General features: G+C 49.4%; 1 protein-coding gene across 3 annotated transcripts in view; it reads left to right on the top strand.

Moving 5' to 3' along the window:
- The window catches only part of LOC135914604 (prolyl 3-hydroxylase 3-like), an 80,349-nt gene that overhangs the window by 14,086 nt on the left and 47,716 nt on the right, over positions 1-18,547 (top strand). For 2 of the 3 annotated variants that reach the window (XM_065447519.2, XM_070525269.1), the window contains one exon: positions 11,234-11,377. The exons of the other annotated variant lie outside the window; for it this stretch is intronic. In XM_065447519.2, the coding sequence (XP_065303591.1) occupies positions 11,234-11,377 (144 nt within the window). The remainder of the gene's footprint in view (positions 1-11,233; positions 11,378-18,547) is intronic. 3 annotated transcript variants of the gene reach the window in all.

Here is an 18,547-nt window from a genome sequence, read left to right as displayed (position 1 = left end):
CTTCGTCACTACATTATTGTGAAGGATTGGAGTAGCATGTGATCACGTGACAGCAGAACATTGCGTCATTTCCCACTCGCTACGGTTCACTCGACGTCTGCTCTGCTGCTACAGCGGCTTTTACAATGAGTAGCAGCATATATAGGGTTATGTGCTAGCTTGAAGAACTGTCAAGACGTCGCAGTGTTCCGCTCCCCCGTGACCACATACTGCTTGAAGATGTCAAAGAACAATACCCTCCTCGATAACGAAACCACAACTAGCTATACAAAAGCTATTATAAAAAATTATTTGTGGTGCGGTTAAGCATGAACATACTTTTTTCTGGACTTTCGTGACACCGGATATTCATTGAATTTAGAAAACAAAGACTCAGACGTGTATGGTCTGTGCTCTTTTAAGGTCTGCAGAAACGTAAGAGAAGCGCACTGTTTACCTGCAAACTCAGCTAAAAAAATGTGAAAACTGGGAAGTGTAACCCTGATTTTAAATACTGGGTATTTCCCTTTTTTTCTATTGCGCTGTGTGTTTAGTGACTAATACGTAGCCTTGTAACTAGTTTTTTTTATTGTAGTACAGAAGATTTTCGTCAATTACACTTCGGTTAATTTGACTTTTCACGTAATTCGAATGGCCCAGCGAAACGCGATGCATTGCTATGGAAGAAAAACTCATTTTCTTCGAACGTAACATCATGAGGCTGTGATTAATTAGGTCGCTACCGACCTTTAGGTTAGAACACGTTGGCAGGCTAGTTGGTTAGAATCCATTATACAGTGTATAAGCGCGACTAAACGAGGACGTATAAAGGAACAGATGCAAGAAGCGCTCTCCCTGTGTATCTGTTTCTTTCTATGTCTTCATTTCGTTGCGCTTAAACACTCTGTCATGGACATCCTCAGTTGCGTAGTCATTACTATAAAGGCGTGAACAAAATAGATTTAGCTCGACCACGCTACTGCTTACCTAGGGGCTATATCTGCGTTTTCAATCTGAAACGTTTAACTGAATTTTAGGACAGGGTTGTGAACTAGTCAAAGCGCTTCAGAAATCAGCTTTCTTTGCAGTCCTATCTGCATCTATTCCAAGCGAAAATACGTTTTCGTTCGACCTCACTGGGAAGTGGAGCCACCGTTGCGTTCTACATTCCATTGCTGGCATGAGACATGCTACCTTAACATAGTCATAGTGACTAAATTAACAAGCGTGATGTTAAGTGCGCGCACGCAAATATGAACCCATCTCACTCGATCCCGTGGAAGATCGCTGTCAAAACGCTGGAGTGATGAAGCGCGGCAGCTGCAGCGAGCGAATTTGCCTTCGCACTGCCTTTCGCATCCGCACGAATTAACAGTGAATCCCGCTGCCAGATTCGGAGTCACCCGCGAACTCTGTGCTGGAGCACTTCGTTACTGCGGAGGGCAACAGAATGATAACCTGTGATTGAAACACAGGCGTTCCCCCCCTAGGACAATTGGCAGGTGGCGCTAGCGCACCTGCCAATTCTCTGGGGAAATTGCAGGTGCGCAATTGCAGGTGCGAAATTACAATTGACAGGTGCGCTAGCGCACAATCGCCCAGTGTTCCTAACGTTTTTTGTTGTTTTCGGCTTCAACTCGAGTGCGCATTGTGCTTAGAAATTTCGTGTTTTTGTAGCTTCCAGCGCTCCAATGGAAGTCACACCGCATGTGTGGTTGCTTCTCTTGTATACCGTGATTGTGTGTCAGAAATATCGGAGACGCAGTGAAACCCGCGATCAGTTCGGTGGCAACACATCCAGACAGCCTAAAGCGCCTTCGGAACTACATTTCATGAAGAGAAGTAAAACCTTTTTAAATGCAAACATCAGGAAAGGACGTCATCGACAAAACACGCAACTTCTGTCGCTTGCAGTCGGCCGAAACATGTCAAAAGCTTGCTTGAATACACTACCTTCCGAAGCTTTTTCGTTACATGAGTCCAGCTAATTGATTCGAAACTTGACATAGATGAATCATCGCTTTCCGCAAGTAGAAGAAGCGCAAGTTGAGGATGTGCAGCGTCACTCATTGCTTCATAGAGGCTGCAATTTGCGGTAGGGGGCACGACGTCATAGTGGTTCGTTGGCTGTGGTTGGCCTGAAATATACCGACTTCCGGTACTCTCTGCCAATATTTTCGTAGTAGAATGTGCTGCTCCGTGTAGTAGATGTAGTGGGGGAGCTATTCCCAATCCGTCAATGAAGAATACGGGAGACACTCTCAGTCTCCCAATGGAACAGACTTGCTCTGCAAGGAGCCGGAAAACTACTACTGGAAATGCTCCGAATCTTACATAGGAATTCACAATAAGCCGAGACAACACAGCGTATGGCCCACTCCGTCGCGTCGCAGATAGCTCTGAAAAAATTTGGAGGACGCTTAAGCTCCGTCTTTAAAGGGACACTGAAACGATTGTGACGATATTGTACTAACGTACTGAGTCGTTAGAATAGGTCCTTCGGATACTTATTGACGCATCTAAGCGCTCCACGTAAAGCGTGTAGTTTATTATAAAGTTTTAAAAATGTACATCGCTGCCGATCGTAGCATACTACTCAACGGAACTTTCAGCCACCCTACTCATATAACGTATATAACCCAGTTGACGTCAGTAGGGCGAGCTATACGATTGGCTGCCCAGAACGCGTCATCGGCAATTTTTCAACCTTTATGGTGAGCAAATGATGTTTGTAATAGTTTTAATGTTAGGTAATCATTTTCTATAAAAGGAAAGTAACAGAAAGAATGTAGAAGAACAATTTCAGATTACACTTAAGCACTTGCGGCACACCCCAAGCGTCGTCTGCTTGTGATACAACGTGCTCCATTTTGACGAGGGCTCCACGGTCAGAGTCGGTCTCAGTCATTTCGCGAGCACTATGATTCGACTTTGTTACGCTGTGAACTGCGAACGTAGCGACGGTCAATAGGTCAAGCTGCGACATTTTGTCCCTCTGCAAGGAAGCGGACGAGCGTACTGGCTGCAGCGCATCTCACTGCCACTATCCGATCGGCGCCAGGATTTATGCGTTTGCGGCCGTCGCTTTACACTGGAAGATTACTTACGCAAAAGCGCTTCGGGAGTGCAATGTTAGGGTAAACGCAAGCGCCAGGAGACAGGGCCTGGCCGTTTGACCATGTCGTTTCACGGGATGAACAGAAGCGCAAATGTGAACGGTCGGTGCGGTGCGACCCCCTGATCACACACAGGTCAACCACATACAGTAGCAGTAAAGAAATGTATTCTTTTTTACTGTTGGCGTGAATTTTTTGCAGGAGGGTAATGGTTAACACCTTGTTTTTGTAAAGGTTTAAAACGTTTTACACTTGGTTAGACCAAATTTGCGCTTTGTTTGGCTGGTTAAGCTCTGCGCCAGCAGGTTCACTGGACCGTGCAGACCGGTCAGGCCGCTCACATACGTCTAGGCTAAAGTTCCTTCATCAGCCTGAGTTTATGCCTCCAGACATCCGTCGAAATGATCAGCTCAGCTGTGTTTACCGGAATTCCAGACACGTTCGGCGCTGCGACAGAATGCTCGCAACGCACGCTGCTTCGATAGCTCTCGCTTGGGGTCGACTGCCAAGCAGCTGGCGGAGAGTTTCGAGAGGCTTCGCGCGTTCGCTCCTATATATTCGGAAGTGGACAACACGCAGCGCCATCATGACGCAGAGTGAGTGAAGGCGGAGCTTAGCCCCGATCACTCGGCGAACGAGTTGAGGAGAAAATTAATGCATGGCTATGGGGAAGGGTAACTAGTAATCACCCGTAGCTCTCTTAATATGAGACGTTTCACACAAATTATCGTGCAAATACTTAGCAATAGCTGTACCCTACACGTCTACAAAAATTGTACGAACGGTTTCAGAGGCCCTTTAAGAATAAATCCCGATAGCATTCAAAGATCCCCGACTGTTTGTCACGCATCCCGGTAACTTGAGCTTATGCAACCGTAATGCTTACCGAGAACCGCTGGCCGCGAACTATATGCACGAAGGCGGGTTTCGTGGTAGAAACACTGCCTCTTGTGTGGGCCGCGATGCGGCCGAGGCGAGCGCCAGCTGGAGGTATTGCCAGGAACAGGGTGCGCCACTCCGTGGACCCCGAGACACCCATGCGCCGGCGTGCGCAAATGGCGGAAGCCGCGGTGGGTCTGTGAATTGTGCAAACGCTGGAAAAAGATTTCCTTCGAGTTAACGGAACTATATTTTCTCGTACTGTCAAATTACAATGCGAGATCTATCATGTGTGTGGGTTGTCTATATGTCGTAGTCTACAATTTTTTCATGTATTTTAGCTGGAGAAATTAAATCATCTCTGTGAATTCCTTGCGTCACATGGATGACCTGGGCATGGGCGGTTCGCAAATCGTTTTGCCGGAACGATGCCCGATGTCGGTCGCCGACGGCTGAGTTTCTGCAACGCGGGCTCTGTAACGCTATCGCGTTCATGCGGACCCTGGCACGCGGAATCGCCGGCACCTGCCGGAGTAGGTTCCAACACCCCGCCACCCCGAGCCACGGCGGACCTTGTCCTCGTCGCAGATGGCTTTCAAGATGCAGCGGTTCAGGGAGAAGCGGCCTTTCGGAATAGAACGCGTTCCCCTCCCTACCCACCCCTCGAAGCGTTGCCCACGACGGAAGACGGCACACCCGCCGTGGTTGCTCAGTGTCTATGGCGTTGGGCTGCTGAGCACGAGATAGCGGGATCGAATCCTGGCCATGGAGGCCGCATTTTGGTGGGGGCGAAATGTGGAAACGCCCGTGTGCATAGATTTAGGTGCACGTTAAAGAACCCTAGGGGGTAAAAATTTCTAGGGTCTCCCACTACGGCGTGTCTCGTTATGAGAAAGGGTTCTAAAAGAAAGAGCCTCCGACGTTCCGCGTATTCAACAGTCGAGGACCCGGAAAGCTGGTTTGAGACGCATGAGGGAGTCGCTACATTTAACAACTGGAACAGCGGCGACGAACTGTGACAAGTTTTCTTCGCATTGGAAGACGCGGCCAGGACCTGGTTCGAGAACCGAGAAGCCACCTTAACGACCTGGGACCTGTTCCGAAGCGGCTTCCTGCAGACATTCGCAAGCGTCGTACGCCGAGAACGAGCCCAAGGGCTATTAGGAACCCGGGTGCAGCTACCTAATGTGACAAACGCAATCTTCACGGAGAAAATGAGCCGTCTATTCCGCCACGCCGACGCTGAAATGCCCGAGGAGAAGAAAGTCCGCCAACGCATGCGTGGTGTGAAGGAGGAACCTTTTGCCGGAATGGTACGAAGCGCACCGAAGACCATCGACGAGTTTATTTGCGAGGCTACCAGCATCGAGAAGACACTCGAGATGCGAAATCGGCAATTCTACTGCCAGACGAACTCGACAAACTACGCCGGAGTTCAGTCACTGGCCCCCGACGACCTGCGCGAGAATATCCGAGTGGTTGTGTGGGAGGACGTACAGAAGCTGTTCGCATCATCACAGCCTCAAGTTAATTCGATTGCCGACGCCGTACATGAGCAGCTCCAACAACTCGGAGTAGCCCCTGAATCACCGCAGCCTCAGACGCAAGCGATGACATACGCCGCTCTAGCCCGCCGCCACGTTCCCCCTCCGCAGCCCACGGCAGGGCGCCGTGACAACACAGTTCCGTCGTCCACCCCCACCCCCGCCGCCAGCTCACCAACCCGTAACCTCACGCGGGTTTCCAAGGAAGACTGATGTTTGGCGCGCCCCGGCCACCATCCGCTTTGCTTTCACTGTGGAGAAGCCGGACACATCTGCCGCCGATGCCCATACCGGGAGATGGGACTCAGAGGTTTCGCCCTTAACCTACCGCGACGACAGATTGGCGAATGACCTCGCTATATCGCCGACTACCTCGCCGCCACTCAGTGGAGCCCTCGACGACCGTCCCGTTCGCCATCACCAGGCCGCTACCTGTCGCCGCAGCGCCGACCATACACTGGCCCAGCCCGGGGCCGGTCAGCGAGCCCATATTCGAAAAACTAAAAGCAGCATCCGATGGAAGAGCGGTTCCTGTTCGTCGAACTGACGAAGATCCTCCCCCGCCGACGAAGACGCCGAAGAAACTACCTCGACGACATAACGACCCGCCATTGTCCCGCCGAAGTCTGGAAGCAATAAATACGACGACGAAGGAGGACCTGACGACGTCACATACCAGCCACAGGTCAACGCGACGCAGCCGTGATCCGTCGCAAAGACTGAACTGTAATGCAAGACAAAAAACCACCGCCATAGACGTGCTTCTCGACGGCCACGCAGTCACCGCCTTAGTCGACATAGAGGCTGATTACTCCGTCATGAGCGGACACATCACCACCGACTTGAAGTTAAGACTACATGGAAAGGCCCTCAAATTTCGACCGCAGGAGCAGACCTCATAAAGCCGACTGGAATGTGCACGGCAAGAATTACCATTCACGATCAGACTTACCCTGCCACCTTCATTATCCTCCAACAGTGCTCAAGAGACGTCGTTCTCAGCATGGACTTCCTGAACCAACACGGCGCAATTATCGACCTGAAGTCGAAGTCAATAACGCTGTCGGAAGATCAAGCGATACTACTGGAGATCCTTCCTAGTCACCGCGCCTTGAGTCTGCTCGAAGATCAAGTAAGGATCGTGCCTCGCTCCAGCATTGTTATTTCGGTCGGCACCGAAGCAACTGCTGACGTAGAAGGCGTCATCGAAGGCGACCAACGTCTACTGCTCGATCGCGAAATTTGCGTCCCAAGAAGAATCGCTCGACCGCACGGAGGAAACACGAAAGTGTTGCTGACAAACTTCAGCCAGGAATTCAAGCACATTACAAGGGCACGACGATCGCATATATCGAGGAAATTCTGGCAACTAGCAATGCGTTTGTCCTCTCGGATTTTGCCGCATCTACCCCGACGACCGTAGTTCCCGAACCAGACTTCGAGATAAATCCAAGTCGCCCCATGATTAAGCAACAAAAGCTCAGAAGTTTACTTCGACGATGCAAAGAGTGCATTTCGACATCATCAAGGATTCGACAAACGCCAGTCGCAAAGCATCGCATAATAACCAAACAGTGGGCTCGACCACTCCGCCAGAGCCCTTATTGAGGTTCTATGCGAGAACGTGAGGCTATAAGGCACCAAGTTGACGAAAATCAGCGTGACGACATCATCCAGCTGTCAAAAAGCCCGTGGGCATCTCCTGTGGTCTTGGTGAAGAAAAAGGATGGAACCCTACGTTTCGGCATCGATTATCTCGTCTGAACGAAATCACGAAGCACGTATACCCCCTTCCACGAATAGACGACGCATTGGATCGGCTCTGCAACGCTAAACACTTCTCGTCGATGGACCTCAAGTCTGGCTATTGGCAAATAGAAGTCGACGAAAGAGATCGTAATAAGACAGCCTTCATCACCCCAGAAGGCCTCTATAAGCTCAAGGTTATGCCATTCGGACTTTGCTCGGCACCTGCAACGTTCCAGCGCGTGATCAACGCAGTTTTAGCAGGATTGATGTGGCAGACCTGTCTCGTATACTCGGATGTCGTCGTCGCCTTCGCCGGAAATTTCGACGATCACCTTAGGCGGCTTGTAACAGTACTAGAGGCCATCAGGTTATCAAGGCTTACTCCGAAGCCGGAAAAGTGCGGCTTGGCTTACGACGAGCTTATGTTTCTAGGCCACGTCATCAGCAATTCTGGAGTCCGCCGCGACCCGCCGAAGACAGCTGCCATGGAAAAGTTCCCGCAGCCCTTCGACAAGAAGGCAGTGCGTAGATTTCTTGGCATGTGTGCCTACTACAGGCGATTTGCCAAGGTATTTTCACACATTGCTGAGCCGCTGAAACAGCTAACTAAATGTGACATTGAGTTCAAGTGGGAAGCGCCACAGGTCGATGCGTTTCAAGAACTCAAACGGCGCATGCAGTGGCCGCCGGTACTTGCACACTTCGACAAGGACGCCGATAGCGAAAACCACACTGACACCAGTAGCCTAGGCCTCGGTGCCGTCCTAGTCCAGAGGAAAGACGTACTTGAGCGGGTGATATGCTAGCCGGTCGCTGTCAAAAGAGGAAAGCAATTATTCTACGACTGAAAAGGAATGCCTCGCCATCATTTTTGCTACAGCGAAATTCCGCCCTTTTCTATACGGGAGGACGTTCAAAGTGGTCAGCGACTATCACGCGTTGTGTTGGCTAGCTAACTTAAAGAACCCTTCAGGATGGCTGGTGCGGTGGAGCCTCAGACTACGAGAATTTGACGTCACGGTAATCTACAAGTCCGGACGAAAAAACTCTGACGTTGACTATCTATCACTACAACCCCATTGATCCCCCGCCGCAAGACGACGAGGACGACGACGCCTTCCTCGGAATAATAGGTGCGGAAGACTTCACTTCGCGCGGAAGCAGACCCGGAGCTAAAAAACCTCGTCGAGTATTTGGAAGGGAACACCGACGTTGTTCGTAGGGCATTTAAGCGTGGATTGTCTTCGGTCACGCTTCAAAACAACCTACTCGTGAAGAACCTCTCACCAGTGCGCGCGAACTACCTTCTTGTTGTTCCGTCGGTGCTGCGTCGAGAATTACTGCACGCCCTACATGGCGATCCGACCACTGGGCACCTCGGTTTCTCCCGGACGCTATCGAAGATACAAGAAAGGTATGACTGGCCGCGCCTAATCGCCGGTGTCGCCCGTTACGTCAACACATGTCGAGACTGTCAGCGACGCAAGACACTCCCAACAAGGCCAGCGGGATTACTAGAGCCAATCAAGCCTCCTGGCCAACCTTTTCAGCAGATGGGGATGGACTTTCTGGGACCGTTTCCGACATCAACTTCCGGAAATAAGTGGGGCACCATGGCGACGGACTATTTCACCCGCTTTGCTGAAACTAAAGCTGTACCGAAAGACAACGCAGCCGAAGTAGCGAAATTTGTCGTCGACAACATCCTGCTGCGACATGGTGCTGCAGAAGTCCTCATCACTGACAGAGCAACGGCCTTTACAGCCGAGCTCATGCAAGCCATTCTGCAATACAGCCAGACAAGCCATACCAGGACAACTGCCTTCCACCCGCAGGCGAATGGTCTCACGGAGCGCCTGAACAAGAACCTCGCCGACACCCTAGCAATGTACGTCGACGTCGAGCACAAGATGTGGGATGCCGTCCTGCCGTACGTAACCTTCGCGTACAACACGGCGGCGCAAGAAACAACACAGATCACACGCCGTTCAAGCAGGTTTATGGCAGGAACCCGACGAAGACTCTCGACGCCATGCTGCCGCACGTGACCGACGAAGAGAATCTTGACGTCACTACCTATCTCCAGCGCGCCGAAGAAGCCCGACAGCTCACCCGCCTGCTGATAAGAACCAGCAGAGGAGCGACAGCCCACACTACAACCTCCGACGACGCTTCGTAGAGTACCAGCCCGGCGACCGTGTTTGGGTATGGACCCCGATACGCAGACGAGGACTCAGTGAGAAACTACTGCGACGCTACTTCAGACCCTACAAGGTCATCCGACGTATTGGTGCGCTGGACTATGAGGTCGTGCCAGAGGGCATTCCGCATTCACAGCGGCGCGGCGCACGCTCTGAAGTGGTCCACGTGGTGCGTCTTAAACCTTCTTACGGACGCTGACGTACTTCCTTATTTTGTTGTTTTCTTTGCTACGAGTGCTTTTCTTTATTACTTTCGTTTGTTTACAGCATCGGGGTGATGATTTTTAAGAGGGGGGTTTTGACATGTGTACGTGTCTTTATAGGGCGACCACGCTTCGCCACCTAACAAATGTTATCGCACAGCGCGGGACGCGGCTGTATGTATCGGAAGTTTCTGGAATGTTATCGATGCTTCTATCCGCTGTCTGTTGCCGCCTAACCTTGTGTTAACTGATTTTATTGCGTGACGCGAATGGTGTAGAACTTTCTGGAAGCCACGCGGGTCCGAGCCATTACTCTGTAACATTCGACGACTGTTGTATAAAAGCTGACGCGCTTGACCCACTGATATATTTTAGACGATCGCCAACCGTGTTCACCGTTGTCGCCGTTCTGTAAGTGTAGCCTGTTTTGTGGGCACAGGTTCACCCAATAAAACCTAGTTTTGTCTTTCACAGTATTGCTGCTGTGTTCTTTACATGACGACCACGTGACAATATGTCCATGGTGCAGAAATAGGTAATAATAAAGTAAATTTATGATGTTCATAGAGCCCAACAATGTTTGCCAAAGTTACCAACAATCCGATGTTTCTAAAGGACTACCGCAGACTACGGTTTCATGGGACTTGCGCAAGGCGTGGTGCCAAATGGGACGGTATAGAAAATGTACATCGATGTATACGTATGTAGACATCTGTGCTACGGGTGCAAATGCGCCATTGACTGGTTCTGTTTTCTACGGAATTACGCAACGAAACTACGATTGCTACCTAAATATCCCAACTGAAGCAAATATACTCTGCGAAGCGCATCAGCCCTTTATCAACCACAACTAATTTCGCAGGCCATTTCGCCCGTGTTGCAGTGAATATGTTTCTTTGGCCCTTTCGCTCCACTTTCCTACATGAACGTTCTTTGCTAAGGGCACTTTCACTCATACCACGGAGTAGCGAAGCACGTTTTCCGCCGAGCGCAACTAGCTTTATAAGGTACATGTGTGGTCGTGGGAGAGGTATGTGTCGTCTGAAGACTTAGGTGCTGTAGTCGGTGGCTCAACTGTGTCGCGTTGCTCGGCTGCATGGTATGACACTTGCACCGCGTCTTTGACGAATTCCGTGGCACGTTACTTGTGGATATGCGCGGAAACGTACTCGTTCTTATGCAGGAATATTTCAATACACTTCAATGCCATGTTCATGCAGGCGTATTTGTGACTATAGCGTCAACTGTTCCAATGACACCTAGGAGCCACAGCTTCTCTGTTAACCTAGCTTGGTTCATAGATCAATGAAGTCCTCACTATTCTTTTTGGAACATTCCATGACATAGATGAAGATTATTCTTGCTCATTTGGCAGAACCCAGCTTTCCCTCCCGCTAAATGCAAATTCATATTTACATCATTTCAGCTGTTCTCTACCGAGAGCATTTACGCATTTTATAAGTATTTGAATCGGAGAACGGGAGATAGCCTAGAGCACAGATTTCTCTTAACTGCTGTTCGATCCATGCAAGTAGGTCCAAGAAGTCATACTCTTATTATAGGACCGGCTCCCACACTGCGACAAGGATTTCCTGGATGCTGGAGTGAGGTTGAAGATGGACGAAGAGTGTCTGAACGGGCCGCAGAGGCTAGTCGCCGATGGACTGATGACCCAGAAAGAATGCGACGTGCTGATAAAATTTGGTGTGAGTTTTTTTTTCTTTGTCTATGAACATGTTTTACCATCAACTTGCTTGTGTCCATTGAACTAAAGCAGGTGCACGATAACGAGATTAAAGTTTTGAGAGCAACACTGAACGGAATTTGGTTATTTTAACGAGGAAGTCAGAATGAAAAGTACCGACAATGGTTGTGCTGCTCACGTGTGTAAGGAGTATTTGCATTTTTTAGCGGTTTTTAAGGTGGCATTATCATAATCTATAGACGTCGCTTCAATTTCCGTTCTTATGCAATATCATTTCATTCACTTTGCCACAAGCTACTACTTCTGAAACTAAGCCTGCTTAACTTTGACCACATTGTCTTGGAGTGGATGGAGTGCTTTCTAACCGCACGCAGTTCGTAACGCAGCTAAAAATAACAAATACCTTTCGAACAATGTGATATCCGGCGTGCCGCAAGGTGCGGTATCTGGGTTGCTGCGGTTCCTTATGTACATGAACGACGCTCCAAATAATTTTTCTCATTAAAAGAAACTTTTCGCGGGCTACGGCGAAGAGTTTCCCTAATGAGAAAATATTATTTTACACCACTCAGATAATATTGCGCTTAGATCTGACCTGAATAAACTTTCTGTTCGGTGCGACTATATGGTAATTAAATTTATAAGCTATATTGTAAATAAATGAAATTTTCACGTTGCAGTACTTACAATGACCCTTCCATGTTCTTTCTGAACAACGGTAGCTTAACGGAAGTCAAAACTTACGAATATGTCGGCGTTTATGTTTGTCTGTCGCTTATGTCTACAATATTTGCTTGTAGTCTATTATTGCTTATGTAGTCAGTCACGCTAACCCTGCTCTTCGCTACCTTCAGCAGAATTTCGCCTTGCCCCCATTAATCTTAACTGCTGTTATACAAGACGCTCGGCTATTCAAACTGAAGTATGCATCATCTATCTAAGACGCACATTTTAACACGCAAATTCACACCCCGTCGAAGCCGTTCAAAATCGCGCTGCTCGCTTATTTTACGAGGACGAATCCAACAGTACTTGTCCCTATTTTCCATTAGCCAAAATACGATACATGCAGGTTTTTACAAATATAAGTAATAATATACGTGCCTTACACAGTTTTTGGAAATACTACCTTCACCAGTTCCGACATTTGTCCCAACGCAACACTAAATTTCAGATGCCCCTGTAGTAGAATTCGTCCAGCTTACAGTGGAACTCGCGTCGGACTGCTGTCTTAGCTTCATCCTTTCACGTGAATCATTGTCGGGGCAGGAACTTGTTGAGCGGCCGGAAAACGTATAAATAATTAGGGTCGAGGTCTGCACTGTATGGTTGGTGGTCCAGACACTCCCAGTGAAATAACAGGAGCTTATCGGCGGTTTTGATTGCCACATGCGACCTCGCATGGTCGAATGTGATAACCGCGTTTTCCACTTCGAGGATTCCTTAGAGTTTTCGCCTGATGGTAGTTAGCAGACGTGACACTGTGGAGCAACAACTGTCGGCAATATTGGTTGTACCTAGTGGCGTGAAATGCAGCAGGAGCAGTCTTCGGCGATCCCAGCAGATGGAATTGACTGGAATTTTTTCAGAGACGAGCCCGGATGTTTTCACACCATGCTCTACTTCTTTGATTCCGGCGCGAAATGCAGTGTCGATGTGTTTATAATCAGTGAGAATGTGGTTGAGGAAACATTCACCATCCTTGGCATATCATTACAGATGATTCAGTGAAGTAGTCATTTGATTGACTTTGATCATCCAATGCAACTGTTTGGGCACCCGCTGACATGAAACCTTCCGGTACCCTGAGCACCCTTGAACCTCGACGACCAATCCGTGGAACAGTTGACGGCTTTCATCAATCACTGCTGGCAGCGCGGCAGCATCCCGCAACAGTGGAAAACTGCGAGAATGATACTAATCCCGAAAGCCGTAAAAGCGCCTAGCCTCGACTACCTTCGCACCATATCGCTAACATCGTGCGTCGGCAAGGTCATGGTGCACGCACTGCTCAACCGCTGGCAAGCCCACTTAAAGCAGACAGGGGCGTGCCCCCCATCCATCATAGGTTTCCGCCCACATCTGTCCACGCAAGTCGCGATGCTACAACTAAAACACCAGGTGTTCGACGGCAAGACGAAAGGCACCAGAGCAATTCTCGGCCTTGACCTCGAAAGCTTGCTCGATAGAATCACGCACTCGGCGATCTTATACCAGGTATCGCGGCAAAACCATGTCTACGCACGTACAACTACGTAAAGGATTTCTTGACAGACAGCCGAGCAGTTTTAGTGGCAGGGGACCTCAGGTTAGAAGAGCAAACGCTGGGAAGTACCGGCACCCCGCAGGGCTCCGTCATCTCGCCCACGCTCTTCTACTTGGCCACGATCGGGCTGGAAAAGCTCCAAGAACTCAAAGACGTCCGGTACACCATACATGCCAACGACATAACCCTCTGGGTGCACGAAGGCAGCGACGGTCACATGGTAATGGCACTGCAGCTAGCAATTGAGACAATAGAGGAATACCTTGTGAGTACGGGGTTACCATTTTCACCGAAAAAGTTGGAACTCCTACTCTACCGCCCCACGCAGAGAGGTAGACCACCCGGGTGTGGTCGGAATGCGGCGACGACCAGGCGAGAATACGAAGAGATCTACGCACGTGAAACGGAGCAACCATCCCGATAGTGCAGAGAATTAGGATCCTCGGCATGATAATCGAGGCCAACGGCGTCAATGGCGAAACGATTACTAAATGATAGCGCGAGACGGTTAACGCCATGAGAATTCTCAAGAGGGTCATCAGCCGAAGAAACGGAATGAGGGAGGCGAGTCTCACACGACTCATACACTCTTTCGACATGTGCCATATTGCGTACGTCGCGGCATTCCACATCTGGTGCAAGGGAGAAGACAAGATCAACGTCCTCATCCGCAGGATGTAAAACATAGCACTGGGCCTACCCGAGTTTACCAGCACGCACCGCCTGCTCCAGCTCGGGCTTCACAACACGCTTAACGAAATCGTCGAGGCGCAGCGCACTGACAACTAGAAAGATTAGCGGGCACGAGAGCGGGACGCCAGATCATGGAAAGTCTAGGCATCCATTACCACGCACAACAAGGCCAGAAAGTCGCTGTTCCAGACGCGATTAGACAAACGCTAAGAGTCGACCTGATTCCACGGCACGTCCACCCGGAACACAACCGGGGACGAAGAGTGGCTAGGGCCATAGTTCTCCTACGCACCCACGCAGACGAAACGGGGACACGGTTCGTTGACGCCGCGGAATACGCAGAACGCTCGCGATTCGCAATTGCGGTCGTCGATTCGAGTGGCAAAACGCGCATAACGGCAAGTGTAGGGTGCGAGGGTGCAGAAGAAGCGGAGGAAGCGGCGGTTGCACTCGCCCTTACGAATCCCATGTGCACCACGGTTCTCTGCGACTCGCGACAAGCGGTCAAGAACTTCACCAAAGGATGGATCTCACGGAGCGTGGACCGAGTCCTGAGCAAACGGCAAGTCCAGTGGGAGGTAGATTTTCAAACCAGAATCCAGAGGTTCTCAGCGCATATGGGAGAGGTATCGGATACACATCGCAACCGAAACGAGATGGCATACGCCAAGGTGCGCGAGCTAGCGAACCGCGCCGGCAACCGTCGACCATGGGACAGCACCAAAGACTGCTTGACCAGCTACAACAAAATTACCAATGCCCTCTGCCCGGCTCGCCGCACCTTCCCTCCACCCAGCGGCAAGCTGGACAGGGTGCAGGGGGTGGCCCTCAGACAATTGCCGACGCTCATGTACCCTAACACGGCACAATACCACAGGCTCTACCCCGCCACATACCCCACAAATATATGCAAGGTGGGCCACACCGACATAGCCACATTAACTCACATGCTCTGGGACTGTCACAAAAACCCGCACGGTGCTAACTCCGGAAACCATCCGCCGCGGTGGGCCGCTGCCTTGCCCAGCCTCAGCCTCGGCGACCAACTGTCGGCCGTCCAGGAGGCCCGCGAGGCGGCGGCGAGGCAACATCTCGACGTCCCCACGTGGGAGACCCAAGGCCCCGTCGGCGAAAGCTCTGCAGGACTCGAAATAAAGTTGTTACCAACCAACCAACGAACCCGGATGTTTTCACACCATGCTCTGCTGCTTCGGTTCCCGCGTGAAATGCAGTATCGATGTGTTTATAACCAACACGAATGTGGTCCAGGAAACTTTCACCATTCTTGGCATATCGTTACAGATGATTCAGTGAAGTAGTCATTCGATTGACTTCATCTTATGCAACTGCTTGGGCACCCACTGACATGAAACCTCCCGGTACCCTGAGCACCCGTGAACGATGTCGTAAACACTCCCATCCGAAATGCCAAGTTCCCTGAAAATGTTCTTGAGGTGCAAACCCCAATCAGCTTTCACTATTGCATCCACGCGGGACACGTTTTTGTCAGTCCGTGACGCATGCGGCCTCCTCCAGCGCTCATTGCCATTCATGCCCTAACCGCCTTTTGCGAACTCACACCTCCATCACATCACCTAACACTTCTCAAAGCAAGACACCTTTCCCCATACATGGGCTGGATTTCCCTGTAGATTTCGATGGGTGTTCGTCTCTTCTTCCATAGAAAACGAATTCACACTTGGGTGCTCGTACACCGTGATCGTGTGAACCACAACCGCCATCATCAACTTCTGACAGCAGCACCAGGCCACGTAGCTACCAGCAGATAAGGCCGGGACGATCCAAGACAGGTCCACCACTGGGAATGCATATGTTTGCTTCGCATTTACAGCCGTAATCTCGTAGAAACAATAGGGGCAAACACATTCTGATTCGCCCTTGTATAAAACAATTGTTTTCATGTTACCATTAGTCAAATTAAAGTAAATCTGCACCTTTCTAACCGTTAACTCCCACTCAAGCTTCCACGTTTTTGTCATGTTTAGAAACTTTTTCACTTCATCCCAATCCTACGTGATTATCTTTCCTTGCCTCAACCGTACAAAAAAAGAAGAATTATAGGGTTGGCGCGACTGCGCATGCGCGAGTCGTAATTTCATTTTTGCGTTTGTGTTGGCGACGCTATTTCACCGAAATAGCGCAGTGACACAAACTGGACGTAAACGTTTTGTGTGAACGAACAGGCGGCACCCATCGAAGTGGCTCTCTCCGTGTACCACATTCGCTAATATCATCCTTAAATGTGCCCAATGTACGATTGGGATCGCAGCGGCTCTTATTCAAAGCACCTCTACCACCCATAAACATCGAAAAAGTTTACATTTATTCTTAGAATGTGACATTGTCCTTGACGCAAAATCCAAGGTACCACGCGTGTTCAATCAGCACAGCGGTAAAGCGGCAGCAAGACGCACAGCGGCACCACATTGTACATCTGTCAGACAAAAAATTGAGTGTCTTTAACATACTCCGAAGAGTGTGAAGGCAAAAGCCTTCGCACTCAAGAGACACCATTGAATTTCTTGGCATTCTCAATCGAATGTGTTGTTACTTCTGATCGCTACTTATCTCGCACTAGAGGTCCGGATTCGGGTGTCTTACTTAACGCTACCTTAACTAACTGCGCCCTAATCAATGTCAGCCTAATTAACACCAGAGGTCTTGGGTTCTACTTTCACCAAACGTCGTGGGATGGGATGCATTACTTAGCGTGATATTATTTAACTGTGTCTTAATCAACTTCGCCCTTTTAAAGCCAAATTCTAGGGTTCGACTCCCCTGCAGGTCATCGGTTTTAGTGCCTAAGTTCGCTCTAGATTACTTAACTGTGTCTTTTTTGCAATCATTAGCTGCTTCGATGCGGTAGTGATGTGGAAGAAGACGACGAAGGTGCGAGTGGTTGCGCGAGCGCTACGATTTTCGATACCTCACAACGCGTCGGAGATCTAAAGCTTTTGCCATTAAATGCGTGAATGACGAACCGGACAACTCCAACGGGCTCATAGTTTCGAGCCATAGAATGAAAACTCAATGGATATGCCTCAGCCTACGTCTGTGATGATGATGATGACGGTGTGCTGTTCTTTTTTCAGTTTTGCTAGCTGCGAAGCCTCGGCGGTTTTGCTTTTATGCATGCTATAGGTCGCAAACTCGTTGCAATGTTCCGCTAAAAGGCGCTTTTGGTTCATGATGGCGCATAGGGTCGATAGGGGCACAGTCTGGCACAATTGGCGAAGCTGTTCCACAACTGCAATTTGTGCTTCCTCAGTATCCAGGTAAAACATGGCGTATTTTCTTTTTAGGGACATCGACTATGACGGTAAAATCAACCGTCGTGAGTGATGGCTTGTCAAAATATTGCATATAGTAAAAAAACGTTAGCGCGTTTTCAAAGCTTGTATACAACAAATCGACACTATGCCTTATACCCCTGTTACTCGGGCGACCTTAACCGCGGGTAACATGTGTGCGCGCTGTTATCGCTAAACGCGGTTAGCGCTGTTACACGGCGGTCGAAATTGGGGTTATGCCGCTAACCGCGGTTGACGGCCAACCAAGCTTGTCAACTAGATTTATTGTAACCAACGTTTCGGAAACGGGCAAATGGCGACGGTACTTCTCCCGAGTGCAGCGCTGGCACTTCTCAGATATCTCTCAAAAAGCGTATGGGCTGACGCGACAACTGAGGCACTGATACGCATTTGGGAAGATAATCTGGCTGCTCTGCGCTCAAGTAGTAGAAACGGACGCCTGTACGCAGATATGACGGCTACGCACAAATTTCTAAATTTAGGAACAGCACAATCAAACTGGACAAGTGGGACACACACGAACTCTGTGTGCTTGTACGCATCTCACTTTCTTGTCCAGTTTGATGACGCTGCATCAAACTGGACAACTGGTATTTTTAACATGTACTTTTTTGCGAAAATATGTGCAATGTGAAATTGCAGTGCACATACATTAACACCTGAAAGCCCTGCCTTTTCTCTCTTTACGTCTTTTTTTTTGTAAATGCAAGCGTATAGTTCCAAAGTGCATTCGCGTAAAGTTGTACTCTCTTTAATTATGTAACCAATGTTTGTTAGTAGGAACATTCATTTGTTCATTAGGAATTTTCTTGCCTTTTCATTCAGTGGACTTAATCTTGTTTGATATTTACTTATTTGTAACCCTTAATTCGCACTTTTT

Source organism: Dermacentor albipictus, chromosome 9 (assembly GCF_038994185.2).
Source record: "Dermacentor albipictus isolate Rhodes 1998 colony chromosome 9, USDA_Dalb.pri_finalv2, whole genome shotgun sequence".
Classification (NCBI taxonomy): domain Eukaryota; kingdom Metazoa; phylum Arthropoda; class Arachnida; order Ixodida; family Ixodidae; genus Dermacentor; species Dermacentor albipictus.
This window is presented reverse-complemented; position numbering and strand designations above follow the sequence as displayed.